Source organism: Artibeus jamaicensis, unplaced genomic scaffold, assembly GCF_021234435.1.
Source record: "Artibeus jamaicensis isolate MK-2021 breed Jamaican fruit bat unplaced genomic scaffold, CSHL_Jam_final scaffold_537, whole genome shotgun sequence".
NCBI classification, from domain to species: domain Eukaryota; kingdom Metazoa; phylum Chordata; class Mammalia; order Chiroptera; family Phyllostomidae; genus Artibeus; species Artibeus jamaicensis.
The window spans coordinates 46,368,223-46,387,746 of record NW_026522047.1 but is presented as its reverse complement, the minus strand read 5'-3'; the positions used below and the strand labels follow the sequence as shown (position 1 = coordinate 46,387,746).

The window sequence follows — 19,524 nt, the reverse complement described above, 5'->3', positions numbered from 1 at the left end:
TCAAACATTCATGGGCAGTTCTTCAGACACATACAGTTGGCCCTTGAGAAGCCAACCTGGCAAGGAATCTTTCAAGGCCCTCTTTATGTCCTTGTTCCTGAGACTGTAGATGAAGGGGTTCAGCATGGGTGTGACTACAGTGTACATCACTGAGGCTGTTACACTTGACTTTGAGCTGTGGGTATCAGCAGAGCCAAGATACACGCCTAGGCTCGTACCATAAAACAAGGAAACAACTGAGAGGTGAGATGCACAGGTAGAAAATGCTTTATACTTCCCCTGTACTGATGGGATTGCACATATGGAGGACACTATCTTAGAGTAAGAATATAGGATCCCAGTAAGGGGAACAGCAGCCAGCAGCCCTGCTGAAAAGTACATCACAATGTCATTAGATAAGATGTCAGAACAGGCAAGTTGGACCACCTCTTTGAGTTCACAGAAAAAGTGGTGAATTTCCAAGTCTGAGCAGAAGGACAGATCCAAAACCATTAAGCTTTCTAACAAGGAATTCAGAACACTAATGATCCAGGACCCCAGAACCAGCAGCCCACAGAGGCGGGAGTTCATGATGACTGTGTAGTGCAGAGGGTGACAGATGGCCACATACCTGTCATAGGCCATGACAGTAAGGATGAAGTCATCCAACACTGCAAAGTGTATGTAAAAATACATCTGGGTGATGCAGCCTGCATAAGTGATGGCTTTGCTCTGTGTCTGGATGTTCACCAGCATCTTCGGGATAGTGGTAGAAGTGAAACAGATGTCTACCATGGACAGGTTGGAGAGAAAGAAGTACATGGGCATGTGGAGGTGGGAGTTGGAGCTGACAGCCAGGATGATGAGCAGGTTTCCCAACACAGTGGTCAGGTACATGCAGAGGAAGAGCCCAAAGAGGATGGGCTGCAGTTCTGGTTCCTCTGATAGTCCCAGGAGAAGAAACTCTGAAATTCGTGTAACATTGCCTGGTTCCATGTGGGGCAGGAGACTACCAAAAAACAGAAGAAAATGAATAACTAATTTTTACATTAGTAACTGAGAATAAATGGTACATTTTTTTATGATGCAAAAACTAATTTCCATATTGGGTTACGATCATGTTTCTGCTAAGGCTTGTCTACTGCCATTGTTCACTAAAATTCCCTTTTCTACCATGAACTCATTCTTCAAACACCATGTATATTGCTATTTTATTGGGGATACTATTCATGCATTTGAGGAATAGACTCATATATTGATTTTAGACTTGTACCAAGCACTGTTCAGAGTATGGAATGAGAAAGACAAAAGTCTCTACAAACTAATGATGGGCAAAAATATATTCAAACAAAAATAATACTATAACATATATGATGGTGCAGATGCTATAGAAAAAAGTAAATCACACTACATGAAGAGAATGGAGAGAGGATGCTTCTTATTTTATTTATTTTTTATGACAATTTTTCTATTACCACTTAACCCCCTGATATTCCCTACTTTCTCACAACCACACACTGTTGTTCATGTCCATGAGTCCTTTTTCTTTTGCTCAATCCCCCACACCCTAACCTCTCACTTACTACCTGTCATCCTGTGGTTTATCTATCCATATGTCTCTGTTTTGCTTGTTAGGTCACTGTGTTCATCAGATTCCAAATATAAGTGAAACCATATGGTATTTGTCTTTCTCTGAGAGGCTTACTTCACTTATTGTGAAGTTCTCCAGGGCTATCCATGCTGAGGGTGTTCTTCTTTATAGAGTTTAACCAAGGGTTGCCAACATACAACACTTTAACAGGCACCTTAAAGAAAACTAAGTGGGAGCCTAGGGGGAGAAAGTGTTTGCCAGGCAGACAAACAGCCAATGTAAAGGCCCTGAGGAAGATGGTGGTTTTAGAAAATCAAGGCTCAGAACCAGCCAGTGTGTCAGGGGCAGGAGAGATGGTGTTAGAGAATATTAAAAACAATGGGGCCTGTGTGTTGCTTTTGGAACTTCAAGTCACAGAGAGTCCCTTTGGCATACTGTGAAAATCTTGCAATTTATCAATCTTGTTGCAAAAGCATCCTGTGAATTGAAAAAAATCTCCTCCTTAGTGCCTTCTCCTGATGCAGTTCTGCCCCTCTGTGTGATAAGTCATCTTGGAATACATGAGTCCAGGTCCCCGTGCTCTGAGCCCTGCTCTCTGTTTACGAGGCACTCATGGGCACACACACCATGGCCTCCTCATGTGTGTGGTCTCCCTGTTTGTCTCACTCACTATTTAGGCTATGAGGACATACAACTCAAGCTGTCCGGATCAAGTATCCTTTCCAAAAAGAATTTAGACATAATTCTTCTATACAGCTATGGTAAGCCTGCATGCACAAATAAGCATGGGATTCCAGATTGGAATGTCCATTTTATGCCTTGTATTTAAAAAAATATAAATGTAGATGGAGAGAGAATAAAATGGACATGAGGAAGAAAAAATATCTACTGATAAGTTCAGGTGATCTCTGAGAGATGATGAGGAAGAAGTGTCTTTGGATTCTGGCAACTTTCCAATTCTAAGTACACTCCCTTGATGTCAAGCAAAAATAATAAAGGAGAAAAAGACATGTTTGTCCAAAACACAAAGGTAGTTAGTTATCTACACATGATGTGGAAACACCTTGCAGATTCACTACCCCAAGTGATAACTGAGCAACAACATACACTAGTATTTTACCAAAGGAAATCTCTTTAATTAATATCAAGTAGTAGAAGACTTGCTTTTCCTATGCCTCTCCTATAGTTATTTGATGAGTGGGTTTTTATAAGGTTAAAATGCAGATGAAACAAACCCCTCCCTCACTTTTCTCATGTGGTTCCTTTCTTTTTCTTGGACTTTAGTTGTGGATCTCATTTTTGGCAAATCAATAGGGACTGTCTCATTCTGGTTCTGGTCTTCATCCAACATGCAAAAGCCTCCCCAGGACATGACAAATAAAGCCTGCACACGCCATGACAATCCATCCTTTGACACTGAGTAACTTTGTTCATGTGACTTAAGCCCATCCACATTACCATACAAACATTTATTTCACCATACTGTACTTTCACCATCACAATACTGTGAGGGGGAATGGTGGGGGAAAATGGAGACAACTAACTGTACTGGAATAACAACAAAAATATAGTGTGAAGATAAAAATTAAAAATAATTAAAAATCAAAATTAAAAATGGAAAAAACACCCCGCTAAATTAAAAAAAAACAATGGCAGATCTGAAGAAGCAGAGCTTCACTTGCTTTGATCACCTCGGTATTTTTACAAATGTGTTTATATATATCTGTGCACTTAGCAGGAAGCTGTTGAAGGAAAACTGAACTAATGAAAGGAATGGCAGGAGAATAAAACCTGGTTAAACAGAGCAGTTTAGCAACTGTGTTCAAGAAAATGAGGGGAGCATCAAAAAGTAATGAAAATAAGGTATAAATAACAATGTGCATTCGTAATTACATTGGCAAAGGCACAGACACACAAAGCAATGTACGATGTTCTTAGAGATGGTGGCAAAGCAGAGGCTCAATTTTATTTCTTGGATGAGTCAGGAATTAGGCCTCAGGATATACGTACATTTAATACATGGTAAGGTTGTATTTCTGTATATTTAGAAAGGTTGGATTGTTGAATAAAAGTTGGAAAAAGAAACATCCACCTGGAAGAAAATAAAGTTGATACCCTACCTCTGTCTCATTACATAGACTGGCTACTCACTGGCAGAGTAACCAGTCCTTTTAGGTAAACAGATGGAAAAGTATATATTAATACTGATGTGTGGGCTAAACCACCTTAATCTGGTCAAGAGACTCAGTAGTAAAAACACAAATATATTTAATGAAATAAATTGCAAAACATTTTTATGGCCAAAACATTCCTAAAGTCATTAAGAAATAATATTTGTTATTTATTTTTATTTTTATGTTATTAATTTAATTGAATTTATTGGGGTGGCATTGTTTAATAAAATTATGTAGGTTTCAGGGGCACAAGTCTCTGATACTCACCTGTATTTTGTATTGTGCGTTCAGTGCCTCAAGTACGGACTCCTTCTGTCAGCATTTAACCCTCTTTTACTGTCTTCTATATCCAACCACCATAATTTTTAGAAATCATTGAGAAGCCTGACAATAAAAACATAGTAACCATATAGTAATGTTCAAATTATTCAAAAAACATCAAATATGAATCTATGATCAAAAATCAGAAAAAGTTCTTGGCCTGCCTGGTATAGCTCAGTGGATGAGCACAGGCCTGCGAACCAAAAGATCACGGTTTGATTCCCAGTCAGGGCACATGCCTGGGTTGCAGGCCAGGTCCCCAGCAGGGGACACATGAGAGGCAATCACACATTGATATTTCTCTCCCGCTCTCCTTCCCTTCCTCTCTGAAGATGAATAAATAAAATAAAAACATTTTTTTTTAAATCAGAAAAAGTTCAACAAATAAAAAAGTTCTTTCACAACTGTCAGCCTGGAGAAAAACTTAAGAGAAATGTCACATTGACTGGGGTGCAGACTTCTAAACTGGTAGCAAAGGGGTGCCCTGTTTTTTCCTGGCAGAACTGTGAAGTGTTACAACATTGGGAGAACAGTCTGAGGGCAGCTACACACACTACAAGACCCGTGTCTCTAAGGCAGGGCTCCTTAGTCTCTGCAGGACTGACATCCTGGGCCAGGGCTTTGTCTGAGGGGTGGTCTCTCCTGGCCATTGCAGGATGTTCAGAGCATCCCTGGACTTCACTGACACCTCCCATGTGACAGCCAAAAATGTCTCCAAAGATTGTTGAGTGGCCCCTAGGGGAACAATATATTGCCTCTGGTGAAGAACCAGAGTTTTAATGTAACAATCTCAAAATATTTTCACATATTGTTATAACAGCAATGTGTTAAAAAAAAGTATACCTTAGACTTCAAGGGTGACTAGCACAGCCACACCTCAGAATATTATGTAGACATGGAAATAATGAATCAGTGTCTTACACCCTTTTTGACTGGAGGGGACACCATAGGTATTGTTGAGTAGGAAGGAAGAGTGGACACATAGAAAAACAAGCTGCACAGTAGATAAAGAGCATTTCTGAGGGCGAGAATGCTGTTCATGCATCTGTACAAAAGCGCATGGGGGTATATGTGAGCATAATATAGGAAGACAAGATTTAAAGAAAGAAACTAAGAGCTTATGGAATAAAGATTACCAGCAGGAATGCAATTAGGTTAAGTACACTGATCACAAAACTATTGTACAAAAATAATTAAGTGAGAATCAAATTAATTTATATTAAGACAGAAAATAATAACTTAATAATATCAACAAGGGCCACTGATCCCAGATTAAACTGACAAAGATTTGGAAATAAAAGAATGTTATAGAGACAGACCAATAACAGTAATCAACAAACTCCCATCACACAAAAGCCCTGTACCAGGTGGTTTCACAGGAGAATTCTACAAAGCATTAAAGGAACAGCTAACCCCTATTCTTCACAGACTATTTCAAAAAATCCAAAATGATGGGAGACTCCCAAACTCTTTTTATGAGCCAGCATCATCCTAATTCCAAAACCAAATAGAGACACAACAAAGAAAGAAAACTTCAGGCAAATATCGCTGATGAACATAGATGTTAAAATCCTCAACAAAATATTAGCAAATCCCATCCAACAATACATCAAAAAGATCATACACCATGACCAAGTGGAATTCATCCCAGGGATGCAAGGATGGTTCAATATTTGCAAATCAGTAAATGTAATACATCATATAAACAAAAGCAAAGACAAAAACCACATGATCATATCAATAGATGCTGAAAAAGCTTTTGATAAGGTACAACACCCATTTATGATAAAAACACTCAGCAAAGTGGGAATACAGGGAGCATTCCTCAATATAATAAAGGCTATATATGAGAGACCTATAGCCAACATCATACTCAATGGGCAAAAACTAAGATCATTTCCACTAAGATCATGAACAAGACTAAGTTATCCACTCTCACCACTTCTATTCAATATAGTATTAGAAGTTTTAGCCACAGCAATCACACAAGAAAAGGAAATAAAAGGTATTTAAATTGGAAAGGAGGAAACAAAACTGTCATTGTTTACAGATGACATGATAGTGTACATGAAAAATCCTATAGACTCTACCCAAAAACTGCTTGAACTAATAAATGAATTTGGCAAAGCAGCAGGTTACAAAGTCAATATCCAGAAATCTCAGGCATTTTTGTATACTAACAATGAATCGGCAGAAGCAGAAATCAAGAAAAAAATCCCATTCGATATAGCAAAAGGAAAAACAAAAAACCTAGGAATAAGCCTAACCAAGGAGGTAAAAGACCTGTATGCAGAAAACTACACAGCCCTGAAAAAAGAAATCAAGGAAGACACAAACAAATGGAAACATATATCTTGTTCATGGATTGGAAGAATTAACATCATCAAAATGTCCATACTACCCAAAGCAATTTATAGATTCAATGCAATACTAATTAAAGTACCAATGTCATATTTCAAAGACATAGAACAAACACTTCAAAAATTTATATGGAACCACAAACGACCCAGAATAGCAGCCGCAATTTTGAGAAATAAGAACAAAGCAGGAGGGATCACAATACCTGATATCAAGCTATATTACAAGGCCACTGTAATCAAAACAGCCTGGTACTGGTATAAAAACAGGCACATAGGTCAATGAAACAGAATGGAGAGCCCAGAAATCAACCCAAATCCCTACAGTCTATTAATATTTGACAAAGGGGGCAGTAAAATAAAATGGAGTAAAGATAGCCTCTTCAACAAATGGTGTTGGGAGAACTGGACAGCTACCTGCAAAAATGAAACTTGAGCACAGACTTACACCATACACCAAAATAAATTCAATGTGGATAAAGGACTTAAATATAAGCTGTGACACCATTAAAGGCCTAGAGGAGAACATTGGCAGAAAAATCTCAGGTATTTCACGCAGCAACTTTTTTACTGATATGTCCCCTAGAGCAAGGAATATAAAGGATAGAATAAACAAATGTGATCTCATCAAAATAAAAAGCTTCTGTGTGGCTAAAGAAAACAGTATTAAAATAAAAAGACAACCGACTGTATGGGAAAACATATTTGCCAATGATACCTCAGAAAAGGGTTTAATTTCCAAAATATACAAAGAACTCACATGACTTCACTCTAAGAAGACAAATAACCCAATTAAAAAATGAGAAAAGGACTTGAACAGACACTTCTCCAAGGCAGACATACAGAAAATCCAGAGACACATGAAAAGATGCTCAATATCGCTAGCTGTCAGAGAGATGCAAATTAAAACCACAATGAGATACACCAATAAGAATGGCTATCATAAACAAAGCAACAAACAAATGTTGGAGAGGTTGTGGGGAAAAGGAGACCCTAGGTCACTTGGTGAGATTGCTGTCTGGTACAACCATTATGGAAAACAATATGGAATTTTCTAAGAAAGCTAAAAATGGACCTGCCTTTTGACCCAGCAATTCCACTGCTAGGATTATATCCTAAGAATCCTAAAATACCAATCCAAAAGAACCTATGCACCCCAATGTTCATAGCAGCACAATTTACAATAGCCAAGAGCTGGAAGCAACCTAGGTGCCCGTCAGTAAATGAATGGATCAAAAAATTTTGGTACATATACACAATGGAATTCTATGCAGCAGAAAGAAAGAAGGAACTCCTACTCTTTGCAACAGCATGGATGGAACTGGAGAGCATTATGCTGAGTGAAGTAAGTAGATGTTGAGGGACAAATACTAAATGATCTCACCTTTAACAGGAAGCTAAACAACAAAACACACAAGCAAGCAAAATAAAAACAAAGACACTGAAATGAAGAATGGGGTGGGGGTCGGAGACCAGAGGGGTGAGGGGAGGGAATTTCAGGGGAAAAAGGGGAGGGATTTAGAGGAACTAGTATAAAGGACACATGGACAACAGCTATGGGGGGTGAAAATGGGAGGGAGGTGGGGAGCACGGGGGTGGGCTGGGAAGGGAGTAAAAGGCAGAAAACTGTACTTGGAAAATAATTAAATAAAAAATGAAAAAAAGAGAATGTTATAAAGAGGTTTTTAAAATCAGGGAGAAAGCAGTATCTAAGTTACAATTTCTTCCTACATAGAGATATGTGGATTCACATTTGCTCATAAAAGGAACAGGTAGCCTTCAGTCAAATCTTTATCGAGAGTGCCTTCCACTGTAACAGGAACCTAATGAACAAAACCACAAGCAAGGAAAATATGAACAAAGACCCTAAAATTGAGAACAGGCTGACAGTGACCAGAGAAGAATGAGGAGGGGATAATGTGGGGGAAGGGTGAGGGGTTTATAGGAACAATTGGAAAGAACAATAACAGGGTGGGGCAGGGGTGGAAACAGGGGAAGGGGGTGGGGAGGGCTGAGGAGGAAAGGCAGAAAACTACTTGAACAGCAATAAAAATTTGTTAACAAATAAAAATAATGCTTCTGTGAGCAGTTTGTTCATCTTTTCTGTATTTCCATGCACTACTTTCTTTTGGACATGTAATTAACAGAAGAATTGCTTAGTCATATGGTATATTTATGTTCATATATGCCTAGTTCCAATATTTATGAAATAATCACAAATTTCTAAATAACCTGGGGTCATAACGCAAAACGAGTTAGTCTTTTAAATGCCTTTTAAGTGCATACCTCTCTTTAACATACGTTGATTTTGTGTGTTATGCCTTTGCTGAATTCATAAATGTACATTAAAACTACTTTGTGAAAATGAAAATAAATAAATGAAGATAAGAAAAAAGAAAACACTGAAATAGAGAACAGGCTGACATTGACCAGAGGGGAGAGGGGAGGGAATTTCAGGGGAAAAGAGGAAGGGTTTACAGGAACAAGTGTGGTGGACACATGGACAAGAAATAAGGGGGGTGGAAATGGGAGAGAGTTCAGGAGCACTGGGGAGGGGTGGGCTGGGATGGGAGTAAAAGGCAGAAAATTGTACTTGAACAATAATTTAATAAATGAAAGAAAACAAAAAAAAAGAAAAAGAAAAAAAGAGAGCCTTCCAGAGGACAGTAGGACATGAGCCAGTTTTGAAATAGAGCTAACCACAGAAGGCCAAGGAGAAATAAAGAATGATGGAGATGTGACTGTGTTGGCAGTATGTGTGTAGGGTGATTTATTAGTGCTAAGTACACAGAAAAACATTCACTCTCATTGTTTGTTTATAGCAAGGATTCACAAGTGAAGAATATAAGAGTAACAGCTGTGTATTTTTCAGTAAGAAAAGTAAAAAATAGAAAAGCAATGGAGAGAATACATTTGACTGAGTGATAATTTCAGTCCACAAAGTTAATAAATACTCACAATTCTCCACATATATGTACATAAAGAAACGCAGTGAGAACAACAAAGTTGGTGGGAAAAATCTCCTCCACATCCTTGTTTAGAAATATGTAATAAAAACAGGAATCAAAGCAGGCTGACCCCACTCTGCAAATATCTGGAACTTACAGACAATTTACAATAGAGGAAACAACTCAATGAGTAACCCACAAACGTATTCAGATCACAGGTAACGAAGTAATGGCAAAGTTAAGCTATTTAGCACACCTCTTTTTACTTTTCTAATACATTATTTTTCATGCTAGTTGATTACCCAGAGTGAAAGAAGATATTGTGGAATGTAGGTCTCATGACCATTGTTGCAAGGTAATATTTGCTAGATGTATATTGAATATGGATCTGTCTCATCAATACGAGACAGTCTTGAGTGTGCCCCATTATAAAAATGAAGAACTGCCTTCAATTTACTGTATAGTTCTCCACACCTAGTATTCTATTTCCCTATTCCTTTTAGTGACAAAATTCATTGCACATATTCTACTTTCACTTGAAATACTTTATGCCTCTCATTGCCACCTCAGTTGGGCTTCCATCAGTGAGTTGTGATGGAAGATGTTGCTGACTTCAATGTTCACTTCTCCTTTTAGCATCACAAACAAATCATGAAGCAGTTAATCAGGTAAGCAAACAACCATAGGCTGCTGGCTGTCAAAAGACCTCAGGTGAATGGGCTTGGCTTTGGTTTTCTCTGACCCTTTCCTAGAGCACTTACTGCACCCTTGGCTTCACCTAATCAGGAGCTCTGAGAGGATGGACTCCTGGTGAAGAAAGTCCAGCCTCTGGATAAATAACAATGGAGTCTGAAGCTCTCTGCTCAGACAAGACAGCAGGAAGGAGGCAAGCATTGGTCTCGAGACAAACTTAGGGTTCCAAAAGTAATAACCATTTCCCATCTAGCCCAAGGTCACACATTCTGAGTGACTGGAGATGAGGAGCTATTTACAGCTCTCTGTGTCTGCTCATTAGGTACATTTCCATCTTGTTATTCCAACCTCTAGTTGCATGATTTCCCTGTGGATCTAGACAAAAGGGACCATTCTCCTGGAGGTTCTGTGTCCCCAAAAGATCAGCTTGGAAGTTCAGTGAATCCTATTTTTACTAGTTTTTCCTCATAAAGTCTGTGGGTTCCAGAAGACTAACCTCCCAGCACTTTATCCAAACCCTCATTTAAAATTTTTCCAAATTTAAGACCAAGATTTCAGTCTGGATTAGAAAACTGAAATTCCTAAATATTGAATTGTGGTAGAGACTTGACCTGTCATGTCCACAGAAAACTGCTATTTTTCTTTTCAACAAGGGGGAGGACTAAGTTCCTTTGATTAAACCTTGAGTGTTACACACTGGGCTTCATGACACATTGGCCAAAACAATTTGGAATTTCAACCTCATATTACAAGAGCTGTCATTTAGTCCCTCACTATGAAATATTTGTTACTTATAAGAAATACATTTGGGTTTTTTTGCACTATGCTCTAAGCTTGGAACAGAAAAGTAAAAAGATTCTTCCCTGTAATCTCCAGAAGAAAGTTAGCCCTGCTAACATCTTGATTTTAGCCCATGAGACCTCAGAAATTGTAGGAGATTAAATGTGTTTGTTTATAAGTCACTGGTGCGGTAATTTTACATTAGCATTAATAATTGAATACACATTTTTATCCAAAGGAATTTGTCTAGGAAACTAAGTTAAAGTGCCTCATTGCATTGATTTAGCCTTTCCTGGGTAAAGGCACTTTGCATTGTATTCCCCCCTTAAGTGGAAGACACATATAATCATTCTGTAGATATTCAGCCTCTCTGGCTGGTAGAGAATTTCTTCTTGGCAAAGTGTCAATGAACTTCAGATTTAATGCTTTTGAAGCATTACTATAAGAAAAGGAGTTTATTTTAATTTATGTGTACCATTTAGTTTAAATCTTTGTGCCTAAATTTCTCCATCTTTAAATTTTATATTAAAATTTTATTACATTAAATTTTACATTATTTTATTCATTTTTATCTTTTTCAACTTTGTCTTAAAATAGAGAACTTTTTTTCAAACATGAGATTATATATGGGTCTGTGTTTGTGTACATATATGTGCATGCTCATTTGAAATAAAAATGTACACAAATAAACATGTACACACACATACAACTTTACCCTTGAACAGTTTATTGGGACCCAACAAAACATGTCCACATCTCATTTATTTTTTTGAAACATTCATCTGAAGTTATGTTTGCTATCTGACTTTACCATAAGATATAAGAAAATTGAGGCTCAGGTTTAACAATTACATTGGGAAGCCATTAAAGTTTATTGTGCAATTTCGCTACTTATACACAGTTGGAAACGTGAGGTGTGGATGATAATTTTTGTGACTTTTATTCACCACATTGTATATTTTAATCATGCTCCAGTTGTTTTATACAATTATACTTCAATAAATTACTTATAGGTAAAAAAAACATAGCAGTGCATGGACTGGAGTAGGATCTAGAGCTCAAGTAGCTGATTCACACTGAGAAATGGTAGAAGATATCTCTTCAACCTGGGGAAAAAAGCAAAGAACAATCTAAAAAAGAAAATTAATAAACCAAATGAAGGAGAAACAAATTCATAGATACAGAGAACTGATGGTTACTAGAGAGGGTGGGTGTGGGATGGAGGAAAAACAGGAAGCAGATTAGAAATTATAAACATCCAGTTATAACATAAGTAATGGGGATGTGAAGTACAGCATAGGGAATAGAGTCAATAACATTGTAATAACTATGTACGGTGACATGTGGTTACTAAACTTACAGTACTCTTCACTTTGTAAGATATAAAAATACTAAATCACTATATTATATACCTGAAATTAATATAATTTTGTTATATAAAATGTTATTATAGTAACATTTTGTATGTTAAGTATAATTAAAAATAAATTTAAAAAGTACAATTGGCAATAACTATCTAGGGGAGGCTAATGTAATACCTGTGGTTCTCTGAATGTACAAGAAGAAGGGAGAAGATAGAGTTGGTATCAGAGTAAGAATTAAAAATGCTACACTGCTGGCTTTAAAGATAGGTAAAGGGGAGTGATGTCAGAGAAATGGCAGTGTGAGAGATCCCCTTGGTCTCTCCTCCAGAAATGTCAACAATTTGAACAGCTATAATTTGACAAAGGATTCCCTGGTCAATGTACATATATGCCTCAGAGATTTGCATATTGAAACATTTAAAGGTGGGCCAGAGAGAACAAACAGGGGAGGCAAGAAGAATGATGGACCCAGTAAACACACAGCACAGGGGCTCAGCTGCAGCTTTCAGGCAGTTGGCATTCCAGAGAAAAAGAGCCATTGAGTCCTGATGTTCTAAACGCTCCCAAAGCTCACTTTCCATCACCCTTGGTGTCATGCTATCCTCAGAGCCCAAAACGCTTACTACAGAATCACTATTTCCCCTGAGTAAAGATTGCACTCTGTCACTGACCCCAAGTTGGGGTGCTGAGGGAGCCTCATGGAGGTCTAAGGTCACCTATAACAAGAAGGTAAAACAAAAAAGTCAGTCAGGTTACCCCAGGAAACCCCACCCTTGAGAATTGTTGCTAAGATTACAGCAGCTACTGGGGTCAACTTTGGGATTTCACAGAACTCAAAAACTGTAGACTCAGTGCCACTCACTCCCTAGAAAATAATGGCAAGAACTCTTCCTAGTTATCTGCTAGAGAAGTGCCACACTACAGAGATGCCTAGACAGAGAAGGAACTCATCAATTAACATGAATATCCATGGTATGAAGCAGCTTAGAAAGAAAATAACAATCTGAAGAAAGCAAACTTGAACACGTGGAAATATGTGCTAAACATTACAGAGAATTTAAGATCACATTTTCTATTTTAACCATTTTTATTTTTTAAATATATTGAATTGATTATGCTATAACAGTTGTCCCATTTTGCCCCCTTCACTTCCCTCCACCCATCACACCCTCTCCCACCCACATTCCCCCCTTTAGTTTATGTCCATGTGTCATACTTATAAGGTCTTTAGCTTTTACATTTCCCATACTATTCTTACCCTCCCCCTGTCTATTTTCTACCTACCATCTATGTATGCTACTTATTCTCTGTACCATTTTGCCCTCTCTCCTCCTCCCACTCCCTTATTGCTAATCCTTCATGTGATCTTCATTTCTGTGATTCTGTTTCTGGTCTAGTTGTTTGCTTAGTTTGTTTTTGTTCTTGTTTTAGGTGTGGTTGTTAATAACTGTGAGTTTGCTGTGATTTTACTATACATGTTTTTCATTTTCTTTTCTTAGATAAGTCCCTTTAACATTTCATATAATAGGGGCTTGGTGATTATGAACTCCTAATTTAACTTGGCCTTATCTGAGAAACACTTTATCTGCCCTTCCATGCTAAATGAAAGCTTCACTGGATAGAGCAATCTTGGATGTAGGTCCTTGTCTTTCATGACTTGGAATACTTCTTTCCAGCGCCCTCTTGCCTTTAAGGTCTCTTGAGAAATCAGCTGACAATCTGATGGGACCTCCTTTGTAGGTGACTGTCTCCTTATGTGTTGCTGCTTCTAGGATTCTCTCCTTCATTTGAATCTTGGCTAATGTAATTATGATGTGCCTTGGTGTGTTCCTCCTTGAGTCCAACTTCTCTGAGACTCTCTGAGCCTCCCGGACATACTTGAAGTCTATTTGTTTTACCAGATTGGGGAAGTTCTCCTTATTACTTATTCAAATAATTTTTCCACTTGTTGTTCTTCCTCTTCTCCTTCTGGTACCCCTATAATTTGGATGTTGGAACATTAAAAGATGTCGAAGAGGTTCTTAAGCCTCTCCTCATTGTTTTGAATGCTTGTTTCTTCATTCTTTTCTGTTTGGTTGTTTTTTTTTTTCTTTTTTCTGGTCCACTCCATTGATTTGATTCCCAGTTTTCTTCCCATCACTATTGGTTTTCTGTGCATTTTCCTTCATTTCACTTAGCGGAGCTTCAGTTTTTCATCTAATTTGTGAGCAGATTCAACCAATTCTGTGAGCATCCTGATCACCAGTGTTTTGAACTGTGCATCTGATAGGTTGGTTATCTCTTTGTTGCTTAGTTGTATTTGCTCTGGAACTTTGATCTATTCTTTTGTTTGGGCCATTTTTTTTTGTCTTGTTATGCCTGTTACATATGATGGGCAGAGCCTTACTGTTCATTGGGGTGGGGCAACCTTGTTCCTGGGTTGTGATGCTATATGTGGGGGTAAGGTCTGAGAGGGAACAATGGCATTTACTCCACTCTCTGTTAAATTTCAGTCCCTTCCACTACTTCCTCCAAGCAAACTGGGCATTTCTGGTGCTGATTCCTAGGTGGGAGGGCTTGTGTACATTCTAGGACCCTTGGGTCTCTCCAACAAACTCTCCTGTGAAGTTGGGAGACTCTCCCAGCACCTCAACCCCCATAGGTGTTTTCAATCAGTGTTTTGAGGCTTTATTTCCTTGCACTGGGACTCTGGGTTGTGTGGTCTGTCTCACTCCCCAGTTTCACCTGGTTTATCTGATTGAGAATGTAGGACCACCCGGTTAGCCAGCTACCTTGTGCGCTGTGCCCCACTTCACAATGGCCACCTCACTGGGTCTGCCTGCTGCCACCCCATGCCCGGGGTCTGCAGGCCACTGCCTGTGCCCCCCAGCATCTGCCCATTGCTGACTTGCGTGCCTGAGTTTTGTCAGCTGCTGCCTTGTGCGCCCAGTGCCATTGCTTTTTTTGCTGAGACCCCTCTCTGCCAGACCTCCCAACTCTGCCCCTCCTACCAGTCTGGATGAATGTGTCTATTTCAGCTCCTTGGTTGTCCCACTTTTGTACAGTTCAATTTTCTGTCAGTTCTGGTTGTTGTTTTGTTTCTAAATTGTTGTTGTCCTTATTTTGGTTTTGTGAGGAGGCACAGTGTGTTTACCTGCACCTCCATCTTGTCCATAAAGCCCTGCAGGTGTTTTCTATTGGTGTTTTGAGGCTTTATTTTCCCACATTTGGATGCCGAGTTGAGTGATCTGTCTGGCTCCCCAGTTTTGCCTGGTTTATCAGTGTGTGAATGTGGGACTACCTGGTTCTGCAAGCTGCCTTGTGTGCCAATCCCCTCCACAATTGCCACCTTGCTGGGTCTTCTCGCTGCTGCCTTGTGCACCCGCCAGGGTCTGCCAGCCACCACTTTTTTTTCTCTTACCCCCTCCGCCCAGTTGCCCGAGTGCACTCCTCCTAGCAGTCTGGATGAATGTGTCTACTTTAACTCCTTGGTTGTCAGACTTCCATACAGTTCAATTTTCTGTCAGTACTGGTTGTTATTTGTTTTCTAAATTGTTGTTGTCCTTATTTTGGTTGTGCGAAGAAGCACAGTATGTCTACCTATGCCTCCACCTTGGCCAGAAGTCCCCATTTTAACCATTTTTAAATGTGAATTTGTTACAGAACAGACCTGGGGGGTGGATGATATACTATTACTGAAAGAACCCTGCCTTTTCCCCTGGGGGTTCCTCCCCCATACTAGGTTTGCTTTGCCTGCCACCAAAGGAAAGATGTCTTTTGATGCCAGAAATTGGTGAAAAGGAATTATTTATTTAAAAGTTATAAAGAGTTAGAGTAATAATTTAATGCCTTCATTACAATACTAAAGTCCTTTAGAACACCCACAGACGCACACAGTCCTTCCTTCTACCTCTGCCCAGTGTGGGGTACCACATCTCAGGAAAAGAAGTAGAGGTTCGTGGTTCAGGCTCCCAGCACCATCAGTGTGTCACTTCCACAATCTCCATTTAATCCAAAGCCACATGGCACCTTCTCATGGCCCAATAGCAACAGTCTCTTTACCTATTTTCTTTCAGGCAAGGTCTTTGCTGCATCCTAAGCCATGTGGCAAAAGGGAACAATGCGAAGCCACCAATCTCTGCAAAAGCCTTGTGGTACCAAACTTGTATGGCTGCCTCACCAGAGTTTAAATCCCCATGCCAATTTTCCTCTGTAGCCCCATTTCCGACTCCTCCCACAATCAGCTATACTTGCCAGCATTCCTGTATTCCTCCAGCTTTACTGGGCTGCCATAGTGAGTTCAGGCAGGCATGGCCCCATGGCATGGAGACAATCATCTCCAAACTCTCATGCAGGCCTAGTAACAGGGGGGTGGTGGGGAAGTTGCCTCCCAGTTAGTTACATCTTGGGCGGAAGTCTCTTCCATCCCTCTGGCTCAAAGCATGGTCACAGCTATTTAACATATCTATGAAACAGCTAAAGGTTATAGATATGTTAAATGACCATGCCAGAGATGAGCTGCAAAGCTGTTGCTGTACAAAACAGCTGTGAAGGGCCGTGGTCCATTTGTCCCATCCCCCAGCTCAGACTGGTGGGGATGAGGACATCATATGCATATTTTTCTCTAATATTTCCTGAACACTCTTGAGTTCTAACCCCCCTTACAAATCCCTATTTCGACCCTTCCTTGGCTGTACCCTGTTACAAATTCAGTGGCATTAAGTACATTCACAATGTCCAAGCATCACCACCTTATATTTCCATCACCCCAAACAGAAATCCTGTATGTATGAAGCAATTACTCCTCATTTCTTCTTATCTCATCCTCTGGTAACCTCTTTTTCTCTATGAATCTGCCTACTGCCATCATGCTATATCCACTTCATCATCTTTATCTATGACTTTGATAACATCACATGAAGATAAGCACTTCATCTGGGATGACCTTTCCACAGGGTGAGACTGATTCTGGACATCACTTGCCATAAACCCTGCACTGACTCTCCACTAATTTTAGAATTAATCACAATTTATTTGGCCAGAATATGAGACTCTGTTATCTGGTGGCTGCCCACATAGCTAGACTCGTGGTTCAGGTTTTTCTCTGCTCCTCATTGTTCAAGTTACTTTTTATTTCCTAACTACACTTTAACATTTCATTATAATGCCCAATTACTTTTCTGTGGCATTTTGTGGTGTGTGCTTATTTCCTTCTGCACCTGGAATATAACTCCACTTGTCCTTCAAGTTTCAATGCTATTTTAGGCTCATGTGTGAAGTCTTTGTGGACTGCAGGAGGAGTTGACTATTTGGGGATCAGCAAGATTACAGTGACACCTGACAGTATTGCTTTTATTTATTTACATGACTTTGTCTAGGTTTAGACTGGGAGCTTAAAAGAAGGAACAAATCTTAGTATTTTCTTCCTCCACAGAATATATTTTAGTGCTTACCATATAGTAATTGCTCAATAAATATTTACAAAGGCTGCAAAACCAGATGGTTAAGTGAGGTGAACAGACATGACATAGGCGGTAGAAATGAGAAGCACTGAAACAGGGGGAGGGATGCCCCAGGACAGAGCCTAACACCATAAAAGACAGATGAGACAAAGAGGATACTCTGGTAATCCAGAATATCCTTCCAGACTCTGGAATAGGACATTTGCTGTGGGGTTTCTGTTCTATAGCCCAAGAAAGGGCCAGGAGGTGGAAATGTTCATGAGACCTCTGGAAGACACAACTGTGTTTCCTCATAATCTGGGATTGGTAGAATACACTTGAGAGCACTTAGAGGAAGTATTTAAGGGTTTCTGTGGTTTGAAGAGACACACTGGGAATCATGGTGCATAAAAAATAAGACTATTACTTTTTTAGTTGTTTTTAATGTTAATTGTTTTCTTCTTGTTGGCTTATATGCCCTTTTAAAAAAATTGTTGTTCAAGTAGAGTTGGCTGTATTTTCCCCCTACTACCCTAGCTATCCCCACGTCCCTCCACTGATTCCACTCCCCTCCTCTGATCCCACCCACCACTGGTTTTGTCCATGTTTCCTTCAGTTGTTCTTGAAAACCCTTCCCTATTTCCCCCCATTATTTCCTCCTATCCCCCCCTCTGGTTACTGTCAGAATGTTCTTATTTCAATGTTCTGGTTATACTTTGCTTGCTTGTTTGTTTTGTTGATTAGATTCCACTTACAGGTGAGATCATATGGTATTTGTCTTTCACTGCCTGGCCTATTTCACTTAGCATGATGCTCTCCAACTTCATCCATGCTGTTGCAAAGCAGAGGAGCTCCTTCTTTATTTCTGCATAACATTCCATCGTGTAAATGTACCATAGTTTTTTGATTCATTTATTTTCTGATGGACACCTAGGCTGCTTCCAGCAGTTTGCTATTGTAAATTGTGCTGCCATGAACATTAGGGTGCACAGGTTCCCTTGGATTGGTGTTTCTGGGTTCTCAGGATATAATGGCAGCAATGGAATTCCCAGGTCAAAAGTGTGTTCCATTTTTAGCCTGAGGAAATTCCATACTGTTTTGCACAGTGGCTGCACCAGTCTGCATTCCCACTAACAGTGCACTAGGGTTCTCTTTTCTCTACATCCTCTCTAACACTTGTTCATTTGTTTATGATAGCCATTCTGACTGATGTGAAGTGATATCTCATTGTGGTTTTAATTTGCATCTCTCCGATGGCAGGTGATGCTGAGCATCTTTTCATGCGTCTGTGGTCTCTCTGTATGTCTTCCTTGGAGAAGTGTCTGTAAATATTCAACAATCAAAGGCATGTAGTACACCAACAATGAAATATCAGAAACAGAGATCAGGAAAAAATCCCATTTGATATAGCAACAAGAAAAATAAAGTACCTAGGAATAAATCTAACCAAGAAGGCAAAAGACCTGTACTCAGGAAACCACATAACACTGAAGAAAATAATTAAGGAAGACACAAACAAATAAAAGCATGTACCATGTTCATGGATTGGAAGACAATTTCTTTAACAATTTCATGAGACTGTCAGAGTAGCCCTGAACTTCCTCCCCAACTCTACACCTGTGATTTGCAAATAAATAAATAAATAAAGGTTTAATTTATTGAAGTCTTTATTGTGGCAGAACTTCCTGTTAAGCTTAGTGCCATCCCAAACTCAATACACTGTTGTAATAAATGTATCTGTATATTTGTAATTGATGCACACAAATGGCTAGTTGGTTGGAGTATCATCCCATACACTAAAAGTTTGTGGTTTCATTCCCGGAGAACACATACCAGGTTACCGGTCTGATCCTGGTTGGACATAGGAAAGCAACCAATCAAAGTTTTTCTGTCACAT

At 39.3% G+C, this 19,524-nt stretch overlaps 1 protein-coding gene across 1 annotated transcript; it reads right to left on the bottom strand.

Annotated features, from left to right (window-relative positions):
• LOC119038869 (olfactory receptor 7A17) lies at positions 1 to 10,312 on the bottom strand. Its single transcript, XM_053658473.1, is given in 5 exon segments — positions 1 to 988; positions 3,115 to 3,118; positions 10,176 to 10,199; positions 10,202 to 10,273; positions 10,276 to 10,312. Coding segments are annotated over 5 exon segments (1,125 nt in total).
• Positions 10,313 to 19,524: the final 9,212 nt, after the last annotated feature.